Source organism: Littorina saxatilis, linkage group LG2 (genome assembly GCF_037325665.1).
Source record: "Littorina saxatilis isolate snail1 linkage group LG2, US_GU_Lsax_2.0, whole genome shotgun sequence".
In the NCBI taxonomy this organism is placed as follows: Eukaryota; Metazoa; Mollusca; class Gastropoda; order Littorinimorpha; family Littorinidae; genus Littorina; species Littorina saxatilis.
The window spans coordinates 56,677,173-56,698,154 of record NC_090246.1 but is presented as its reverse complement, the minus strand read 5'-3'; the positions used below and the strand labels follow the sequence as shown (position 1 = coordinate 56,698,154).

Genomic DNA, 20,982 nt, shown 5'->3' with positions numbered 1-20,982 from the left:
GTCAAGACGCCGCGTGATGTCTGTCATGTACTGTTGGAAACCGGCAAGGGTAGAGGTTCAGTGTTAACCTCAGGGCGACCCTGATCCTCCTCCCTATCGTCCTCCGACTCACTCTCCTCTTCACTTCCCGACAACTCCTCAAAAGCAGGAGTGTAGGGAGCTTGAGGGGGAAGAGCCGAAAGCGATGAAGCAGGCTGTGAAGAAACGCCCACAGAAGCAAGAGGCCGCGAAGACCCCTGCCCCAAAGACGAAACGTCTCCAGCAGCCGAAGGGGGAGAAAAACAACAACCCTGCGACTGTTGGGTCAGCCCAGCCAACGAACCCCCGCCATTTATAGACTGAACAGGAACCCATCGGGTCTGATCAGAAAAGAAATGGTCCGGTCCGGTCGGGGGTGCCGATCCGGTCCGGTAGGGTGGTCCGGTCTGGTGCCGTACCATCCGGAGGTCCCGTTCAGCACCGAACCATCGTACCCACAGAAGTGTTTGGGTGGTTAGGTCCGGACGTGGACATACCGTACCATCCGGACCCGTAGGTCCGGTGGTCCGGTATGGTCCGGTTCGGTGCCAGACCATCCAGACCAACAGAGGTGGTCGGGTGGTCCGGCACCGGACCCGTAGGTCCGGACCCGTAGGTCCGGACCCGTAGGTCCGGTACCATCCGGAGGTCCTGTTGGGCACCGAACCATCCGTAGGCACAGAAGTGTTCGGGTGGTTCGGTCCGGGCGTGGACGTACCGTACCATCCGGACCCGTAGGTCCGGTTCGGTGCCAGACCATCCGGACCAACAGAGGTGGTCGGGTGGTCCGGACCGGTCCGGTAGGGTGGTCCGGTGTTCCGGTCCGGTGTTCCGGTCCCGTACCATCCGGAGGTCCCGTTCGGCACCGAACCATCCGTACCCACAGAAGTGTTCGGGTGGCTCGGTCCGGACGTGGACACACCGTACCATCCGGACCCGTAAGTCCGGTATGGTCCGGTTCGGTGCCAGACCATCCGGACCAACAGAGGTGGTCGGGTGGTCCGGTCCGGACCACCGGTCCAGCACCGGACCATCCGGACCCGTAGGTCCGGTCCGGTCCCGTACCATCCGGAGGTCCCGTTCGGCACCGAACCACCCGTACCCACAGAAGTGTTCGGGTGGCTCGGTCCGGACGTGGACATACCGTACCATCCGGACCCGTAGGTCCGGTTCGGTGCCAGACCATCCGGACCAACAGAGGTGGTCGGGTGGTCCGGACCGATCCGATAGGGTGGTCCGGTGTTCCGGTCATGTGGTCCGGTCCCATACCATCCGGAGGTCCCGTACGGCACCGAACCATCCGTACCCACTGAAGTGTTCGGTCCGGACGTGGACCTACCGTACCATCCGGACCCGTAGGTCCGGTGGTCCGGTATGGTCCGGTTCGGTGACAGACCATCCGGACCAACAGAGGTGGTCGGGTGGTCCGGTACCGGACCATCCGAACCCGTAGATTCGGTCCGGTCCCGTACCATCCGGAGGTCCCGTTCGGTACTGAACCATCCGTACCCACAGAAGTGTTCGGGTGGCTCGGTCCGGACGTGGACATACCGTACCATCCGGACCCGTAGGTCCGGCATGGTCCGGTTCGGTGCCAGACCACCCGGACCAACAGAGGTGGTCGAGTGGTCCGGTCCCGACCGGACCACTGGTCCGGTACCGTACCCTCCGGACCCGTAGGTCCGGTGTGTTCCGGTTCGGTGCCAGACCACCCAGACCAACAGAGGTGGTCGGGTGGTCCGGTCCCGACCGAACCACTGGTCCCGTACCGTACCATCCGGACCCGTAGGTCCGGGGGTCCGGCAAGGGCCAGAGGTACTGTCCCGCACCGGACCCTAAGGTCCGGTACGGTCCCGTACCATGGGTCCCGTCCGGACCAAACCCGGAGGTCAAGTCCAGTCGGGACCCGTGGGTCCGGTTCGATCCCGACCCGTAAGCCTGGAACGTTCCGGACCCTTGGTCCGGACCATCCGTCACCCGAACACCAGACGCTAAGGAATGGCGTGGGGTCAAGACGGTCCGGTCGGAGGTGTCGGTCTGAGCAACAGAAACAATGTTCCCGTCGCCCTGACCATTCGACAGAAGTACCACGTTCTGTCGAACACCTCCACGTCCAGTAACTAGTCGGCCGGAGCGTTTCAAGAGGGACAGCCACCAGTCACACGGACGTCAGAGGGAACCGTAGTAGCAGTGGTCGTAGGCACGAAGCCTGAAACCCCTGCCCCCACAGGACCGCCCTGAACGGGGTCAATTCGCATCCCAACCCCAGCGGGGAGGGAATTCAGAGACCCCGTCATCTCCTCCGATCTCCCCCCCCAGGAGGCCGAAACTACTGTCAAAACAGCAGCAGACGACCCAGCGAGGGAGTTCAGAGGAGGACCCGTGTCCCTCCTGGCTTCCACAGCGGTGGAAACCGAGGAGGGCACAGGAGAGGCACCGGAAAAGGAAGATTTTAATGCCAACTGCACCCGGTGTTCCCAGGCGGTCACCCATCCAAGTACTAACCGGGCCCGACGTTGCTTAACTTCGGTGGTCGGACGAGAACCGGTGTTTTCAACGTGGTATGGCCGTTGGCTGTCAAAACCTGAGTCTCTCCAGTAGCCCCTAGATCGGATTCACCAACCCCCAAAGAGGGTTGGGAATCGACATGCCCCCGGATTCGAGCCAGGGGGGAGAAGGAAACCTTCCCCCCAGGCTTGAAACCGGGAGGAGCTGAAGCCTGAGACTGAGGGCCGGACAACGGCGTCGAAGGGGGGGAAGCCTGTTCCACTGAAGGAGAAGGAGAAAGAAGCTTTTTCTTTCCCCTCGACCTTCCCCGAACCTTCGACGGCGCAGCCCCGCCCGAAGTCCCAGGCTCAAGCCCAGCCTGTTTGAGCAAGCTCGCATTGAGCTTGCTCAAACAGGCTTTCTCCGCCCTCCCTCGCCGCAAACGCAAAGCGTTTGGGGAGGGAGAGTCGGAGCGCCGAAAGGTCCCCTTCTCCGTGCGTAAAACATGACGCTGGGCGCCCGGAGAAGGGTTGCCCCCGGCAGACTCTGGTTCCGTAGAACCAGAGCCCAAAACAGGACGAGACATCCTACCTCGCCCTGTACGTACCCTTAAAGACCGAGAATTAACAAAATTCAAAGAAAATTTAGGTCAATACTCAAGTGAATGCGGCGAAACGAGAAGCAGACGACCGGTCACCACGAAGTAGGACGGGAGGCACGCCGAGTCCGCCACACAAAAACGGAGGCACAAGTTGAAGGAAACACAACGTAGCCTCAAGCCAGAAGTGGAATAACACACAATAATCCAACAGGTGATAGTCCACACAGAAAAGGAGCCTCTTAGTCCAAAATAATCCGGGAGCGTAGCAGAAACACAGCCGGTCTGACACGCGCGAAAAAAGAAAGAGGACGCGCCACCTACATCCTGTAAGGGGGAAGCACTCGGACAGTGCTTGGGATCCACGGTGGCGCATGGTTATGGGAGATAATTGTACCCACTCAGCGTTTTGTCCAATTTTTTCGGCCTATAATAGATAATGTGCAAGAATAGTACTGTCGAGGTAAGTGTTATATTGACAACTATTTTTACTTTAAATGTACATTTTTCATATAAGCTATTGGCCTTTTAAAATAACACACACACACACACACACACACACACACACACACACACACACACACACCTGCAATGAAAGACTCCCTTTTTAATCAAAAATGTCTTGACGGCTTCCATGTTTCCTAGGTTCATATCACTTTAGCTCACACACACACACCAACTTAAGAACGCAATAGCTGTCAATTGAAATGATGTCTTACATATCAAACTCGACTAATTTACCCCATCTTATCAAAAACAGCAACTGACAAAAATTATCTTACCTGAAGTACGCTTCCCTTCACATCCTGTACATTAGCCATTGCTGCCAGGTATTCATCCACCATGTCCCAGTCCTGATGGAAAAAGAATATCAATAAAACATGTTTGTACACACAACTTCCTTAATCAATGTAAGTCCTTGTACACATACCGCTCCAATCATCCCTTTAAAGTGAAAGTACTACCGTTCGACAGAGATGCCATTGCCAATCCATGTATCTAGACACTGCAATTCGCTACAAAGTTCTTCAAGCAACACTACAAACAATGATACAAAATGGAGCGCAGTAGTAAAGTATGAAACAGTTATCCAAAATGAAAACAATAAAGTGACGGTTGGGTGGACCATTCCAATGACTGAGACCCCTGCAGTAACTTTCAAATGACAACAGAAAAAGAACCTGGAGAAATGAAAATCCGGCTTTACTTGACCAAAAGAGAGATTTAACCTACAGACCATTACAAAACGGAAATCTGAAAAACAACGTCTTCCCAGATATGAAAGTATACAATCAGTGAGTTTTAAAACAAAGAATAACTTAACTCAAATGAAGCAGAGCGCTATAAGAAGACCTAAGAAACAAAGGGACGTAAGCGCTCTAAGAAAGCTGTAGTGTAAATCACAAGCAAGACACTGTATTTCTTCTCTTCTTCTTCGTTCATAGGCTGAAACTCCCACGTTCACTCATGTTTTTGCACGAGTGGATTTTTACGTGTATGACCGTTTTTACCCCACTATTCAGGCAGCATACGCCGATTTCAGGAGAGGGCACTGTACTCACCAAGGCCAAATTCTCTGCCTGCAGGAAGAGCTCAGTCAGTGCCCGCACCACAGGCTGCTGCATGTTGCTCGACTCGTCGTCCTTGGCCGTCATCTTACTGTACAGGTTCCACAGCGGCCGCAGCAGACTCAGGTCGATGGATGGTCGGGGAGGGGGGCTGGGGTCGAGCGGAGGAGGGAGACTAAAGGGGTGGAGGGGGGCATCGGTGGAGGAGGAGGAAGAAGCCTTTGCCTTGCTGCGCGGCAAACACTCGTGCTGCGTCTTGATGATGCGCAGCAGCAGCTGGATGGCTTTGAGACGCTGCGTGGAGGTCTGCTTGCAGGCCACGTAGGCCAGGCTCCTCCACATGTCACTCAGGGGTAGAGACCTGGTTGCAAAGAAAGCAGAAGTGAAGAATCTACTGTAACTTTGGAGAAATGAAATACATGCAATGCTTTGTCAGTCAAACAACTCCAAAGAGAAGTTTGCTGCAAGAAGAGGGAACATCTCACAAAAGATTGTAAGTATTTTTCAGATTGCTGTCCCTGTATCTAAATTTATGGACTATCATGAACTTCTGCATCACATTGTCTATTATCTGTGAACACACACACAAAAACACACAAAAAAGGATGTACATGCTTTCTCTTGTTGTACCGTTACTTGTTCATGCAAAGAAAAACTCTTGTCTCATCTGAACATATCTATAGGTTTCACCTGTGACAGCAACAAAACACACAAAGCGCACTGTAGTCTTCATGGCACGATCAAAACTTTCCATTCAATCCCAAAATACTCACAGAGCCATAGGAGCGGCAAGAATAGACTCCAGGATTGTGTGTCCAGTCTCAAAGCTGTCACTGATGCCGGCCACAACGGTGAACTTGTAACCCCAGTACGGCACAGAGAAGCCATCACTCTCCATGATGTACTTATAGTAGATTGTGTCCCCTGAAACCAACATGCAAATCAGTTACCAGGGCCGAGGTGCACGAGAAAGTTACCAACCGGGAGGGAGTCAGCCGCGGTGTTGGATTGGTTAAAATTGAGATTTGTTGCGATTTCAACGAATCAGACCCTGTCGTTTATTCTCTCCCGTTTGGGTGGCACCCACTTTCGGTTCATGCACTTCAGCCATGCACGCTACAGCATAAACATAAGATGTTAGATGATCAGTGGCACACCGGCTTGTTCCATTCAATATGTTCTGTCCTTGTTTAACATGCAGATTGATTTTTAGTCTAATTATCTTTTCTGTGTGCCCTTTAAACAAAGCGTTGCCACTTAAAGCAGGTGTCACTTCAGGTGAAGTCACAGAAGAAGTGTAATAATATATTGACCTGGCACCTGGAAGTTGTTCCAGCGTGGTTTGGCACCACTGAAAGCATGCATGTCTTTGGAGAAATCCTCTGAGGTAGAAAACTGCAAGATGTCTGAATCCACTGCAGTGGAACATCTGTTGCAAAAAAACACCCAAACAGACTGTAAATAATTGCTGAATATCAAACACACATAGGAGTCCAAGCGCACAGACATGTAATACATCCACACACAAACTGCTTACGATCTCTCCCTCTCCATAGACATGACATTTTACACGCTACTCTCTTCCTCTCTGGAGAGGGACTACTTTCAATCACATATCTACACATGATGGTGACGAAGGAGGTGGCGGGCAGCTGTAAGCTTCTCAACTGAGTGACCGCTGGTGTTGTTTAGAGCAATTTTCGTATCTCTCCTTACATCACAAACACACATTCAGCAACCCCCCCCCCCACCCCCACCACACACACACACACACTCACACACACACACACACACACACACACACACACACACACACACCCACACACACACACACACTTGCTGTCAAAGGTGATGGTGCAGTTTTGAGCACTTTTTGTATCTCTCTCCTTATCTCACAAACACACATTCCCACAACCCCCCCCCCCCCCCCCCCCCATACACACACAAACACACACTTACTTGCTGTCAAAGGTGATGGTGAGGAAGGAGGCGCCAGGCAGCTGTATCTTCTCCACGGAGTGGCCACTGGTGTAGTTGTGGGCGCTCTCCTTGGTGACAGAGGAAAGTGTCACCTCCTCCATGAACTGGCTGGCTGTGTAGGCGATGGGCACCAGGCTGGCCAGGTCACAGTGCTCTATCACCTTCTCCACCACCTGTATAACAGTAAGGTCAGGTCAGGTCAGGTCATGTAAGTCCTCCGTGAACTGGCTGGTCATGTAGGCGATGCAAGATAAAATACAACCTTGCTGTAAACTCAAAGAAAGGCTGTTATTGTTCAGTACAGAGGCTTGAGACCCACCTTCTTAAAGCAGTCGCGGCTGTCAGCCTTGAAGAGCAGATCCAGCACACAGGGGATCTGCTGCATGTCTTTACAGCCCAGCAAGGCCGCGTTGATGACGGGTCCGTCCCTCGGCCAGTGGGCCAGCAGTCCTGTCAGAACGTGGCGCGTGTACAACACGGCTATGGCCAGGTTGACCTTGGCCAGGTACTCGCGCGATGCATAGCGCCCGTGCTTCTGCAGCTCCTTTTTGAGGAGTTCTGCGCTCTTGTTGCGTCGCTGCTCGCTGATCTCCCCTGCCAGGCGCTGTGAGGGCTGGAACAGGTCCTGGTGTGTCTCGCCTGTCTCCTCGTTGGCGATGCTCGGGCTGCTCAAAATTGTTGCAAAATGCAAAGGTTGTTAGCAATGGTGCATGAATGGTACAGTCGAACCCGCCCTGATAACCACCTCTATATAAGGACCACCTGCCTGCTAAGACCACACCCAAGGATCCCCAACAAGATTTCTTTTTTCTCAATATAATTCATCTTTTCATAGCGACCACTGTTCTAAAATGACCGCTTTTGATCAGTCCAGTTATTGACAGGTCTGACTGCAATAGAATTAATAATTGGGGAATATTCTTAGAAACCAACAATTCAGTAACTCCAGAAATAATCTATGAGCTGCATTCAGAGCTGGCAGAATACATTGGTTTCCAATAACACCTATAAAATTAAATCCTACAAAATTCCAATTAACCAAAATCAGTAACAATGCAGCCAAATCATGGCAAGTTTCCATTTGAAATTGTGGCTGTAGTGCACGTGGAAGCCCGAACACATCTGAGATAGTTCACCTGCAGCGTATAAAACAGTCTGTCTCACCTGCTGGCTCTGTTGGGGTGGTTGGGATGATAGAAGATCCCAGTGTCTATCACCTTCTCCTGTGTCACCGCATCCTTGTCACCGGCCTTTGGGGTGACTGTTTCACCGCTCTTCCTGTACAGATAAAGAAGAAATTGGCATCCATTCTTCTTCTTCTTCAACGTTCAACGGTTGTGTGTTGGCATCCATTGATGATTGACGCAAAGCTATCCTTTAATGATAACAACGAAACCACATTGCAGAAAAGACCTTACCCGTCAAACCATCCAGCTGTCTACTTTCAATACATACAAACATCCATCATCAATTCAATCACCACCATTCATCAGTCAAATTTCAATCAATCAATCAGCTAAACACAGTTCTGATAAAACAGTCAGAACGATTTTAAGTTTGCACATGACCTATCCCCATGACTGTTGCGCCTTTCACAAGAAATCTGTCAAATCAGGTAAGTATGATTCATGAAAATGCTCAAAACCTCTCAGCACTCCTTTTTAAAGCTGCCCAAGTAAGTATACATGATTACACATACAAATACACACAGAAAAGTGAAAACATACCACTTCTCCATAAAGCTGGTTATTTCTGGAGAATGTTCAAAACTGCAACAAATAAAACAAACACAAACAAAATAAATAAAATAAAATAAATAAAACAAACATGTAAGCAACACACAAAAGAGCCAAACCAGGACCCTCGAAAGCAATATCCAAACAGAATATCCTATCAAAGGACAAAAACGGGCAATGTTGTTTTAGAAAAAAAGCATTGGTAACCATAGTCATTCTGAATCTCTTAAAGGTGACCATCATGCTTCCCTTCAATTCAAAGAGATACTCAAAGTGAAAAGACACACACACACACACTCTTACAATAAAATGACTTACTTCTCAATCAAGGCTTTCTTGATGGCTTCCATGTTGCCTTCATTCATTTCATACACCACGTGTAGCACCGACATGGGCACCTTCAGTTCATGGTGCAACGCCTGGTGTTAAACAAATCAAATAAAAGAGTTACATCACACACACACTCACACACACACACACACACTCACACACACACACTCACACTCACACACACACTCACACACTCACACTCACACACACACACACACACACACACACACACACACACACACACACACTCACACTCACACACACACAAACACACACAAACACACACACACACACACACACACACACACACACACACACACACACACACAAACACAACAAGAAGAGCAAACGCTCGATCGAGTCACTTTCGCAGTTCTGAATATTATATGAGGCATCAGATGGACAGGAAGAAATTGCTATTCACAACACAATGAGTCACGTTCACATAAAATTTGAGCCCGGTCACTTTTATAGTTTCCGAGAAAAGCCCAACGTTAAGTTGTGTGTTGCCGAACAGAAAAGGCTAGTTATCTCCCTTGTTTTTCTGATAACGTTCGTAAAAGGCTACAGATGTAAATACTTTGATGTAAAGAATAATCCTACAAAGTTTCAATCACATCCGATGAACTTTGTCAAAGATATAAAATGTCTAATTTTTTCTTTGACGCTGACCTGTGACCTTGAAAAAGGTCAAAGGTCAACGAAACCATCGTTAAAGTGTAGAGGTCATTGGAGGTCACGACTAAACAAAATATGAGCCCGATCGCTTTGATAGTTTCCGAGAAAAGTTTGTCAAAGATATAAAATGTCTAATTTTTCCTTTGACGCTGACCTGTGACCTTGAAAAAGGTCAAAGGTCAACGAAACCATCGTTAAAGTGTAGAGGTCATTGGAGGTCACGACTAAACAAAATATGAGCCCGATCGCTTTGATAGTTTCCGAGAAAAGTCCAACGTTAAGGTGGTGTCTACGGCCGGCCGGCCGGCCGGCCGGCCGGCCGGCCGGACAGACTAACACTGACCGATTACATAGAGTCACTTTTTCTCAAGTGACTCAAAAATGAACATGCAAATGATCATAACAATCTTCAAAAAGGTCTTCCCTCTGGAACTTCGGAGCTCAATTTACCTCAAAGATGGCTTTGGTTTTGGAGTCAGCTTTGGCAAAGACATCTTTTGTCTCCTCTTCATCTTCCCAAGAAGTCGTCGTTGATGACATGGACATGGCCTCTTCATCAAAAAGGTCATCATCTTCGTCATCGTCATCATCATCATCGTCGTTGTCATCGTCATCATTGTCTGAATCGAGAATCTTGATCTCTCTTTCCGGTTTCTTTGGTTCCACCTCCTTCTTGGTGATGATCTTGGGTTTCTTGACAGCTGATGGGGGCTGGTCTTCTGAACTGTACAGGTTGAGGGAGAGAACCTGTGGACGAGTAACATTCGGCTGTGATAGTAAATACTATTTATATTGAACTCTGTGTACTTGCTAAAGGGTTGGGGTGAGAAAGAATCTAATAGGAAGTGTGAAAAGGGGAACAAAACACAACAAGCAAGCCGGTTTGAGGGAGTGCACCAGAGGCCACAACAGTACCACAATTTTTAGTACAATAGACAGCAAGAAACACATGATCATTTACTCCCCTGCAAGAACAATTGAACTTAAAACCAGCACACACATCACTAGCCTGTTCCCTTGCTAGTAGCCATCAACACCAGATAACCAACACACACTCACCTCTAAGCCCTTGAGCAGCCATTGCTGACTGAAGCCTGTGCCTTTGTAGCCATCAACACCAGATAAACAACACACACTCACCTCTAAATCCTTGAGCAGCCATTGCTGACTGAAGCCTGTGCCTTTGTAGCCATCAACACCAGATAAACAACACACACTCACCTCTAAATCCTTGAGCAGCCATTGCTAACTGAAGCCTGTGCCTTTGTAGCCATCAACACCAGATAAACAACACACACTCACCTCTAAGTCCTTGAGCAGCCACTGCTGACTGAAGCCTGTGCCTTTGCTTGCGATGAACACCAGGCTCTGGATGAAGTCGGCACGGAAAATGTCGGGGGAGTTGAAGATGCTGTCGGACTTGAGGAGATTGTGGAACACCTTCAGGGCAAGGGCCAGCACCCACAGGCTTTCCACTGACACCTCTTCACCTGAACACCCATCAACACAGAGGGGAATAAAGTATCAGTTTAGTTCACAATTCTTTATTTCAAAACTATCAGAATAAGCACAGTAGGAATAAGCACAGTAGGAAAGAATTTCAACACTTCAACGTCACAAAGACAGTGTGCAATTCAAGCAATACATAATCCCCGCACAAATACGTTAATAGATAACTCAACCCAAGGTTAGGCACTTGTAATAATCATCCTAATTCAAGGAATATAATAGGCCACCAAAACTTTGAGAAAAGCAGGTCTTAAAAGGAGGGAGTCTTAAAATGGGGGTACATTTACAGAGGTTATGAACAGAAAGTCTGAGAAAACAGGGTCTTAAAAAGGAGGGAGTCTTACATCGGGGGGTCTTAAAAAGGGGGTTCCACTGTATTACAAACATAATTCACACCTGAGTGCAAAGAATTACGTATACTCAGCAACAATGGACAAAACCAGTGAAAATACTGACCAGCACGTATTCTGGACACCGTATCCAAAATGACACTGGTGAACTCGCCCATGTGACTGTCTTCCCACAGTTCCATCACCTCGTTTTGACATGATACGTCCTGGTCTTTCACCTTCAGCACACACAACACAGCCTCGTACATATATATATCTCAAATATAGTTTACCATTGTTAAGTGCTTCATGCTGAAAGCGAAGCACTATATAAATGTACTACTATTATTATTATGAAAGAAAAGGAAACGAGCTAAAAAAAAAAGAATTGCCTTTATCATTAGAACGTGTCCCTGCATGTGAACAATAAAATAATTCATATCCCACCTTTTCTCAGAATAGCATTCAAGTGAAAACTTGCTTAAGAATCTTGACACACTTTCTCATGGAGAACAGTTTTGCTATCATTTGTGAAGGAGGCCTCTGAAGATGAATGTGCTTGCACTGACAGCATGACATGAAGCCTCATACTACACTTCTGCTCAGCCCTTGTACTCTCAACTGGATATGAAACGCATTACTGTTTGATTTAAACACGCGTTAATTCATTTGGGTTGGATATATTACAATCATAGTACACACAAAAACTTAGAAGCAGAAATGCATCTGGTGTAGTTATGAGCGCACACATCCTTTTTTCTGCTTGCTTACCACACCACTCACAACACATCTTCTGTTATGTAAAAGGGACATAGGGGCATAGGGGCACATTTTCTACTGTTGAGAAAAGTGCAGCGTACGATCGATTTTTTTATATTTTTTTTTATGTCCTATTTCTGTACTCTGCAACTGTACAAAAAGGGAAGATAGAAACAGAACAAGGTCATCTGAGCAGAGAGCTGAGACAGAGCTGTGTTAACGTGGCAAAAAGTGTCAGTTGATTTCTTACTAAACATTTACATAGGTGTCAACCTATCATTGGTGTTGCCCTTATATGAGGCCTTCCAAAACCGTATTAGACAGCTCAAGACCTTATAAAATTGTATTGTGCCCACGTGTTGAAAAATGGCTCTTCAGGTCGTAAAATCCAGAGGCACGCACTTTCACATGTTTCCTGCATGGGACACAAAACGAGTAGTCTGGGCCTTCTGATGAAGATTTAATCCATCCAGCGTATGCACCGTTGTTAAAAATTGGGCTCTCCCACTCTTTAAGATGTCGTCCGGATCCACTTTGCGATGTAGTTTTCAGCTTTTTAGCTGGAGGATAACTTTGCGATGCCATGCTTGTTGATCGACGCTTGATAGAATGTACCGGAAACCGGAAGTGATTTATAGGAAGTCAAGTGGAAAAAGAGTCTGAGTATGCGCAATGACAACGTTTGAGAGTCGTCTGCATGAAAGCGTCGATCGTTGTCTCTCAATCTCCATTGTTATCATTCATTTTAACTTTGCTGTAATTTTTTCTTTTCGCCGTATATTCTTCTTTTGCCCGTATAGATTTTCCTATACACCGTATTGGGTAAAAAATGCATTTTTCCCGTACAGCAATACGGCCAAACCGTATAGGTTGACACCTATGCATTTAGGTCTATTAGTGTCATGCCGAAGTGGCAAAGAGACTGTGAATACTGTGCGAGGTCTTACTTTGTGTTTTCCTTATTCAGCAGCTAACTAATTAACATGATGGCTTAATTAGCTTCAATTGGCCCTTGTTGTTAACTTTGTGTTGTGATGGAGATTTTAGCTTTTTCATTGCCGTGCTTCGCTTTAAGAATTGTTCAGTTTCTTTTTCAAATACTGACAGTCTATTTTTGTCCAGATTTACAAAAATGACAGAGGCCATGAATAGGGAATCTGCTAAATTGCTCTTTTTAATTTTAGGATCAATTTGTAGTAGATATATGCAGAACCCATTTAGTCAGACAAAGGAACCGATGTTTTTGTCTCTACCTCTCTTCCTTTTTCTTTGTTCTTCTTTTTACATGTAGTCAAGTTTTGACTAAATGTTTTAACATAGAGGGGGAATCGAAACGAGGGTCGTGGTGTATATGTGTATGTGTGTCTGTGTGTGTGTGTGTGTGTGTGTGTAGAGCGATTCAGAGTAAACTACTGGACCGATCTTTATGAAATTTTACATGAGAGTTCCTGGGCATGATATGCCCAGATGCTTTCTTCATTTTTTCGATAAATGTCTTTGATGACGTCATATCCGGCTTTTTGTAAAAGTTGAGGCGGCACTGTCACACCCTCATTTTTTAATAAAATTAATTGAAATTTTGGCCAAGCAATGTTTGACGAAGGCCGGACTTTGGTATTGCATTTCAGCTTAGAGGCTTAAAAATTAATTGATAATTTTGGTCATTATAAATCTGAAAATTGTAATCAAAATTATTTTTTTATAAAACGATCCAAAAACAATTTCATCTTATTTGTCATTATTTGCCGATTCCAAAAACATATAAATATGTTATATTCGGATTAAAAACAAGCTTTGAAAATTAAAAATATAAAAATTATGATTAAAATTAAATTTCCAAAATCGATTTAAAAACAATTTCATCTTATTCCTTGTCGGTTCCTGATTCCAAAAACATACAGATATATGTTTGGATTAAAAACACGCTCAGAACAAGCGGTGGACAGATGATGCTACGAGTATACGATCTTGCGGAAAAAATGCAGTGCGTTCAGTTTCATTCTGTGAGTTCGACTGAGCTTGACTAAATGTTGTATTTTCGCCTTACGCGACTTGTTTAACTAATACACACACACATGCACGCGCACACGCACTCTCTCACACACACCCATACCTACACACATGCGAACGTATGCATGCACGCACACACACACGCATGCACACACGCATGCACACACACACACACACACACACACGCACACACACATGCACACACGCACACGCACGCACCCACACACACACACACACACACACCCACACCCACACACACACACACAGGTTCACGTACACCCACCCGGCATTCTCTCTCTTAACCAAAGTGTTCCTGCCACAAAAACATATCTGCAGTGAACGAAAATTTGTGGCTGGCCCTTTTAAGACAGGTACCACAGTGTATCTTCATTACTCACAGTGTGTCTCTTACGAGAGTGCAGGTCCACCACCAGAGTCTGGTGTTTGTCCGTGAAGTGTTTGATGACAACGCCTTTCTTCGTCTCCAGTGAGGTGTGGCAGTACTCCACCAGGGTGCCAATGGACAAAACCTGCAAGGGGGAAACAGAGAAATAAAACATGTACACATGTAACAAGAGCAAACCTCTCAACCAAAATTACATACCGCTATGCATAATTATAAACACGCACATTTTCGTTCTAAAAAGGTCAACAAAGAAACAGAGGAATAACCATGTACACAACTAACAAGAGCCAACCTCTCATCTAAAATGATAGGGCGGGGATGTAGCTCAGTCGGTAGCGCGTTGGATTTGTATCCAGTTGGCTGCTGTCAGCGTGAGTTCGTCCCCACGTTCGGCGAGAGATTTATTTCTCAGAGTCAACTTTCTGTGCAGACTCTCCTCGGTGTCCGAACACCCCCCGTGTGTACACGCAAGCACAATCTTTTTTTCTTCTTTATTTGGTGTTTAACGTCGTTTTCAACCACGAAGGTTATATCGCGACGGGAAAAGGGGGGGAGAGGGAATAGAGCCAATTGTCAGTTGTTTTTTGTTCACAAAAGCACTAATCAAACATTTGCTCCAGGGGCTTGAAACGTAGTACAATATTATTACCTTACTGGGAGAATGCAAGTTTCCAGTACAAAGGACTTAAGATTTCTTACATACTGCTTGACTAAAATCTTTACAAAAATTGACTATATTCTATACAAGAAACACATAACAAGGGTAAAAGGAGAAACAGAATCCGTTAGTCGCCTCTTACGACATGCTGGGGAGCATCGGGTAAATTCTTCCCCCTAACCCGCGGGGGGCACGCAAGCACAAGACCAAGTGCGCACGAAAAAGATCCTGCAATCCATGTCAGAGTTCGGTGGGTTATAGAAACACGAAAAATACCCAGCATGCTTCCTCCAAAAACGGCGTATGGCTGCCTAAATGGTGGGGTAAAAAACGGTCATACACATAAAATTCCACTCGTGCAAAAAAAACACACGAGTGTACGTGGGAGTTTCAGCCCACATACGCAGAAGAAGAAGAAGAAGAAGAAGAAACTAAAATGATATACAGGTATGCATAGTTATGAACATGTGCATTTACGTTCTAACAAGAAGGGCAAAGCCCATACGACTCACATGCTTGACCTTGACCTTTACATGACCTTGACCTTCAGGGTCAAGGTCAAATAACTAAACCTAGCAATTCTATCATACACTAAGAACTGCTTTACACATTTTTCCTACCAAAATACATGTGACCTTGACCCAAGGTCAAGGTCATCCAAGGTCATGCAACACAAAGCTGTTAATTCAAGACATAGGAAGTACAATGGTGCTTATTGGCTCTTTCTACCATGAGATATGGTCACTTTTAGTGGTTCACTACCTTATTTTGGTCACATTTCATAAGGGTCAAAGTGACCTTGACCTTGATCATATGTGACCAAATGTGTCTCATGATGAAAGCATAACATGTGCCCCACAAAATTTTTAAGTTTGAAACAGTTATCTTCCATAGTTCAGGGTCAAGGTCACTTCAAAATATGTATACAATCCAACTTTGAAGAGCTCCTGTGACCTTGACTTTGAAGCAAGGTAAACCAAACTGGTATCAAAAGATGGGGCTTACTTTGCCCTATATATCATATATAGGTGAGGTATTGAATCTCAAAAACTTCAGAGAAAATGGGAAAAATGGGAAAAATAGCTGTTTTTTAGACAACATTCATGGCCCCTGCGACCTTGACCTTGAAGCAAGGTCAAGATGCTATGTATGTTTTTTGGGGCCTTGTCATCATACACCATCTTGCCAAATTTGGTACTGATAAACTGAATAGTGTCCAAGAAATATCCAACATTAAAGTTTTCCGGAGGGACGTCCGGACGGACGGGACGGACGGGGGGGACGGACGGACGGACGACTCGGGTGAGTACATAGACTCACTTTTGCTTCGCATGCGAGTCAAAAATGGCAACAAGGAAACAGAGGAATAACCATGTACACAAGTAACAAGAACAACCTCTGATCTAAAATGATATACAGCTATGCGTAGTTATGATCACACACATTTTCATTCAGTAACAGACTATATTTAGCTCTGAGAAAAAACAAACCGTTATTTTCACAAACTGCTGCGACTTACCTCAGGAAAACCAGCCATGACAAACAGTGCATACATGGAGTTGCGGTCAGGCTTCTGAAACAGGTCAACACACTCATAGTTTTAATTCCAAAGACACAAATTCAAGAAGTCATGTTTTTCAACCAGCCGAGAAAAATATTGCTAACCTACAAAATGCAGGTTTTGCAATCACAGGAATGCTTTCATGCACTCAGCAGCGCAGAGCTACGTGACTGAAATTTCACATGTATTATTTATATGGAATAACACAGTTTACTTGACACTGGCCATCAGAACATAAACAAAAGCAATTTGCCTATCAGTCTAATCTTGAAGAATGCAAGAAAAAAGATCCACCAGTTGACTTCTTCTTCTTCTACGTTCGTGGGCTGAAACTCCCACGTACACTCGTGTTTTTGCACGAGTGGAATTGTACGTGTATGACCGTTTTTACCCCGCCATTAAGGCAGCCATACGCCGCTTTCGGAGGAAGCATGCTGGGTATTTTCGTGTTTCTATAACCCACCGAACTCTGACATGGATTACAGGATCTTTTCCGTGCGCACTTGGTCTTGTGCTTGCGTGTACACACGAAGGGGGATAAGCCACAAGCAGGTCTGCACATAAGTTGACCTGGGAGATCGGAAAAATCTCCACACTTAACCCACCAGGCGGCCGCGGCCGGGATTCGAACCCTCGACCTTCCGATTAAGAGGCCGACGTCTTACCACCCCGCCACAGCGCCCGTCGACCAGTTGACATATCACTTAGCTTTCAAGTTTTCAGAAGCTTATCGCTGCCTCACTATCTCTTGTAAAATTAAAGATGCTTACTTCAGTACAAACAACTCAATACACTAGAAGTCCTTGACAAATGCCTGCAAGTTAAAGGCAGAGTAAGCCTCCCGTAAACCATCACAGATACGGTCAGGCTTTTGCACACAGTACAAACACCATTTCATTTAAACACTCACCAATTGAGAACATCCTAGGTGCCCTCCGTAAAGAGCGAACAATTTTCAAAGAATTTATTTTTGCGTGGTTTATCTTACCCCTGAGCCATCGTGAACCCGTGTGATCCAGTTTTCCCTTTTCACAATGCAGTCGTCATAGTTAGTCATTTGAATGCGACTCGACGTGAGCTTATCTACAATAGCACGTTTTTTTTATGCACGAAACAACGGCTGTGGTTCACAAGAACTCTAGCGATGGCTTTTGACTGTTGAGAGGAACGGCGATTTGCACTGATAAACCGGCCGTCGTCTGCTACGACCCTTGCGTGACCCTGCTTCCGGGCTTTTCTTTTTTTAAACTTTCACAACTTCGAATTGTTCTGATCTTGTCTTGATGAAAAACGAATTCTTTTATGATTAAAGAATGTTTGTGTAACAAGCTGTCAATTTATTATTTAGATTTTAAAAGTTAGGTCTAGCGCAAAAACGAGGCGCCGTTGTTGTTAACGGAACAAGTCTACGAAAATAAATTCTTTGAAAATGTCTCACGCTCGACAGAAAGAAGCCAGGATGTTCCCGTTCGGTGAGCGTTCAAATGGAAGTATGCTTGTACTGTATTTAGACGCTCGGGGAGCTCTGTGATGGTTTACGGGAGGCTTACTGTGCCTTTAAGCAATACTAAGGCAATGCAGCATTTGTCCACGTCTACTATGAAATCAACTGTCTTCACTTAGCTAAAGTAATGTTATGATATTTAAAGGCATTTGTATCTTCTTCGTCTTCTGCGTTTGTGGGCTGCGACTCCCACGTACACTTGTAGGCACAAGTCGGCTTTTCCCAGCTATTTAGGAAGTCATACTCCGGGGGATGCATGCTGTGTGTTTTCGTGTTTCCATAACCCACCAATACTCTGACATGGATTAAAGGATCTTTTTCACACGAACTTGGTCTTGTGCTTGTGTGTTCACAAAAAGGGGGATAAAACACTAGCAGGTCTGCACATAAGTTGACCTGGAAGATCGGAAAAATCTCAACCCTTAACTCACCAGGCGTGGCCTGGATTTGAACACTCAACTTTCTGCATGGGAGCTAACTTCTTATCCACTAGGCCACACGCCTGTGAAGCAATATGCATAACACTGTGCTGTGGGTGAACAGACCTTTCTGAGAGTGTCGATGGAGGAGGCAATGTGAGCGTGCACCACAGGACGCCACACGGAAGACCTGCACAGAGTTCCCAACAGTCGCGCCACAGAGCTGGCCCACTCCACGTTCCTGTTGAAAAAAATACACCAACTACCAGTGACAACAGTTCTTATTCTTACAGTTGCTTGTTGGTGTGTGTGTGTTTTTTCTACGTCTTCCCAGTTGAGCTTCTTGATGCTTTGTATACCCCTTACAAATGTAGACACTTCAGACACAATCAACAGGGTATTTACACAAGGTGTGGTAAGCACTCAGGTAAAATAAATGAAGTTGTAAGAAAAAACATTAAGTTGGGCTGCAAGTTAACAAAAACCATCACTGAGTTTTGCTATGAAGAGAAAAAAGAGCGGTCTCTAGTACAAACACCCACCCACACACAAGTAACAATAGTATGCAGAATAAAAACAATAATGTACACACATAAATACATTGTAAACACTACAAATCTCCCTACACACATGTCCACAAAACACACAGTCTATATGGAAATACCTGTAGACAGGTTTCAGTCTTCAGAGTCGGGTATGTCCCTGACTTTGATATTAAATAAAATGTTTCGTTTTGTTTAGTCGTGAATTTTCACTGGTCTGTGTCGAATGTCTTCGGAATTTACATATGAAAAATAAACTTTGATCGAATTTAAGTCAAGTTTGTATTTCCCACCAGCGAAAAAGGTAGGTCGGTCGTGAGAAATGAGACAGACACGATTTCCCTTTTTAGCCACATTGCAATAGACAAAGGCACCAGTACAAAAACACACAAAGAAATCCAGTGAAAAGTACATTAGAAACCAAAGAACAGAGATAGATGAACACACTTAGTTAAAAAAAACAATGAATGTGTTTATGTTTAGTCGATACAATCGCATGTGAAGTAAACGGTCTTTTTTCTAAATGTGTCTGTCTCAAAAACGTTAATTACAAATCTGTTCAGTTGGAATGGCTGTTAAAAGGTTTGGACGTAACATGCTTTTAATAAGTAGCAATTTCCATCAAATCACGACATGAAAGGGTTTTGAAAGGCTAACTACGGCTTATTCTACTTGCGCTTGGTCATTTTGTCACTCGGGCAAGGTGTCTGTCTCATTTTTTCTCACGACCGCCCTGCAGACAAATCGTCTGCTATAACCGCCATACACAGCAAATTGTCATGATGCAACCAATTTTACACTTCCTATCCGTTGTCAGGCAGATAATCAACTGGCTGACTAAAGAATTTTTCGGCATGTGTTTATTTCAGAGCACGTTATTTACTGTCTAGTAACTCGGGCAAGGTGTCTGTCTCATTTTTTCTCACGACCGCCCTGCAGACAAATCGTCTGCTATAACCGCCATACACAGCAAATTGTCATGATGCAACCAATTTTACACTTCCTATCCGTTGTCAGGCAGATGATCAACTGGCTGACCAAAGAATTTTTCAGCATGTGTTTATTTCAGAGCACGTTATTTACTGTCTAGTCACTCGGGCAAGGTGTCTGTCTCATTTTTTCTCACGACCGTCCTGAAGACAAATCGTCTGCTATGACCGCCATACACAGCAAATTGCCATGATGCGACCAATTTTATACTTCCTATCCGTTGTCAGGCAGATGATCAACTGGCTGACTAAAGAATTTTTCGGCATGTGTTTATTTCAGAGCACGTTATTTACTGTCTGTCTCTGAAAACCTTGAATTCTCTCGACCGCCCGGCACTATTGACGGTCATTTCTTACCAAATGTTAAGCAGATTCATTTGTAAAATAACAACATTCAGTGACTGTGTCTGATCAACGCCAGTGTTTTTTTTCAATCCTTGAATGCACTGCATTGTGAATGTTGTGGTCAAGTGAGAGTTTTATAGACATCGCCGTACGTTTTTCAACACTTTGATGACGTCAGACAGCAGATTGAAAACGTTCCAACTTGGAAAGAGAGCCAGTCACGATCATATAATCGTAGGGAATCAATAGTTGCTTTGCTTATTAACTTTCAAGTGCTTTTAAAAGTTTGATTTTTGTCATTGTTATTGTTGCATATGTGCGTGCGTACGTGCGCGCGCGCCTGTCAGTGTGGAAGAGTGTAGGGTAAGTGTATCCAATTCCGACCGACTTCGGGGATACCTAAATCCGACCGATTTTCCAAGCCACTAATGATGAGGTTCACACGTCATCCCAACAGAAAGAATGCCATTCATACAAGGGCCATTCATGAACGGTTGATGACGCGACGTCACGAACCAATCGTTTCGTCACGAGAGTTAATTGCGTCATCTCCACC

The 20,982-nt window shown here is 45.6% G+C and overlaps 1 protein-coding gene and 1 non-coding gene across 3 annotated transcripts in view; both read right to left on the bottom strand.

Moving 5' to 3' along the window:
- Positions 1 to 20,982, bottom strand: part of LOC138959313 (zinc finger ZZ-type and EF-hand domain-containing protein 1-like) — a 115,672-nt gene that overhangs the window by 7,460 nt on the left and 87,230 nt on the right. For both annotated transcript variants that reach the window (XM_070330738.1, XM_070330739.1), the window contains exons 56-70: positions 18,677 to 18,791; positions 16,586 to 16,639; positions 14,401 to 14,532; positions 11,361 to 11,472; positions 10,698 to 10,885; positions 9,846 to 10,142; positions 8,706 to 8,806; positions 8,379 to 8,420; positions 7,816 to 7,929; positions 6,971 to 7,316; positions 6,631 to 6,824; positions 5,985 to 6,100; positions 5,445 to 5,595; positions 4,666 to 5,032; positions 3,886 to 3,957 (exon numbers count right to left, since the gene is read on the bottom strand). In XM_070330738.1, the coding sequence (XP_070186839.1) occupies positions 3,886 to 3,957; positions 4,666 to 5,032; positions 5,445 to 5,595; positions 5,985 to 6,100; positions 6,631 to 6,824; positions 6,971 to 7,316; positions 7,816 to 7,929; positions 8,379 to 8,420; positions 8,706 to 8,806; positions 9,846 to 10,142; positions 10,698 to 10,885; positions 11,361 to 11,472; positions 14,401 to 14,532; positions 16,586 to 16,639; positions 18,677 to 18,791 (2,401 nt within the window). The remainder of the gene's footprint in view (positions 1 to 3,885; positions 3,958 to 4,665; positions 5,033 to 5,444; positions 5,596 to 5,984; positions 6,101 to 6,630; positions 6,825 to 6,970; positions 7,317 to 7,815; positions 7,930 to 8,378; positions 8,421 to 8,705; positions 8,807 to 9,845; positions 10,143 to 10,697; positions 10,886 to 11,360; positions 11,473 to 14,400; positions 14,533 to 16,585; positions 16,640 to 18,676; positions 18,792 to 20,982) is intronic.
- Positions 2,475 to 2,593, bottom strand: LOC138960553 (5S ribosomal RNA). The gene has a single exon (XR_011454029.1). It is a non-coding gene; the product is annotated as a 5S ribosomal RNA (ribosomal RNA).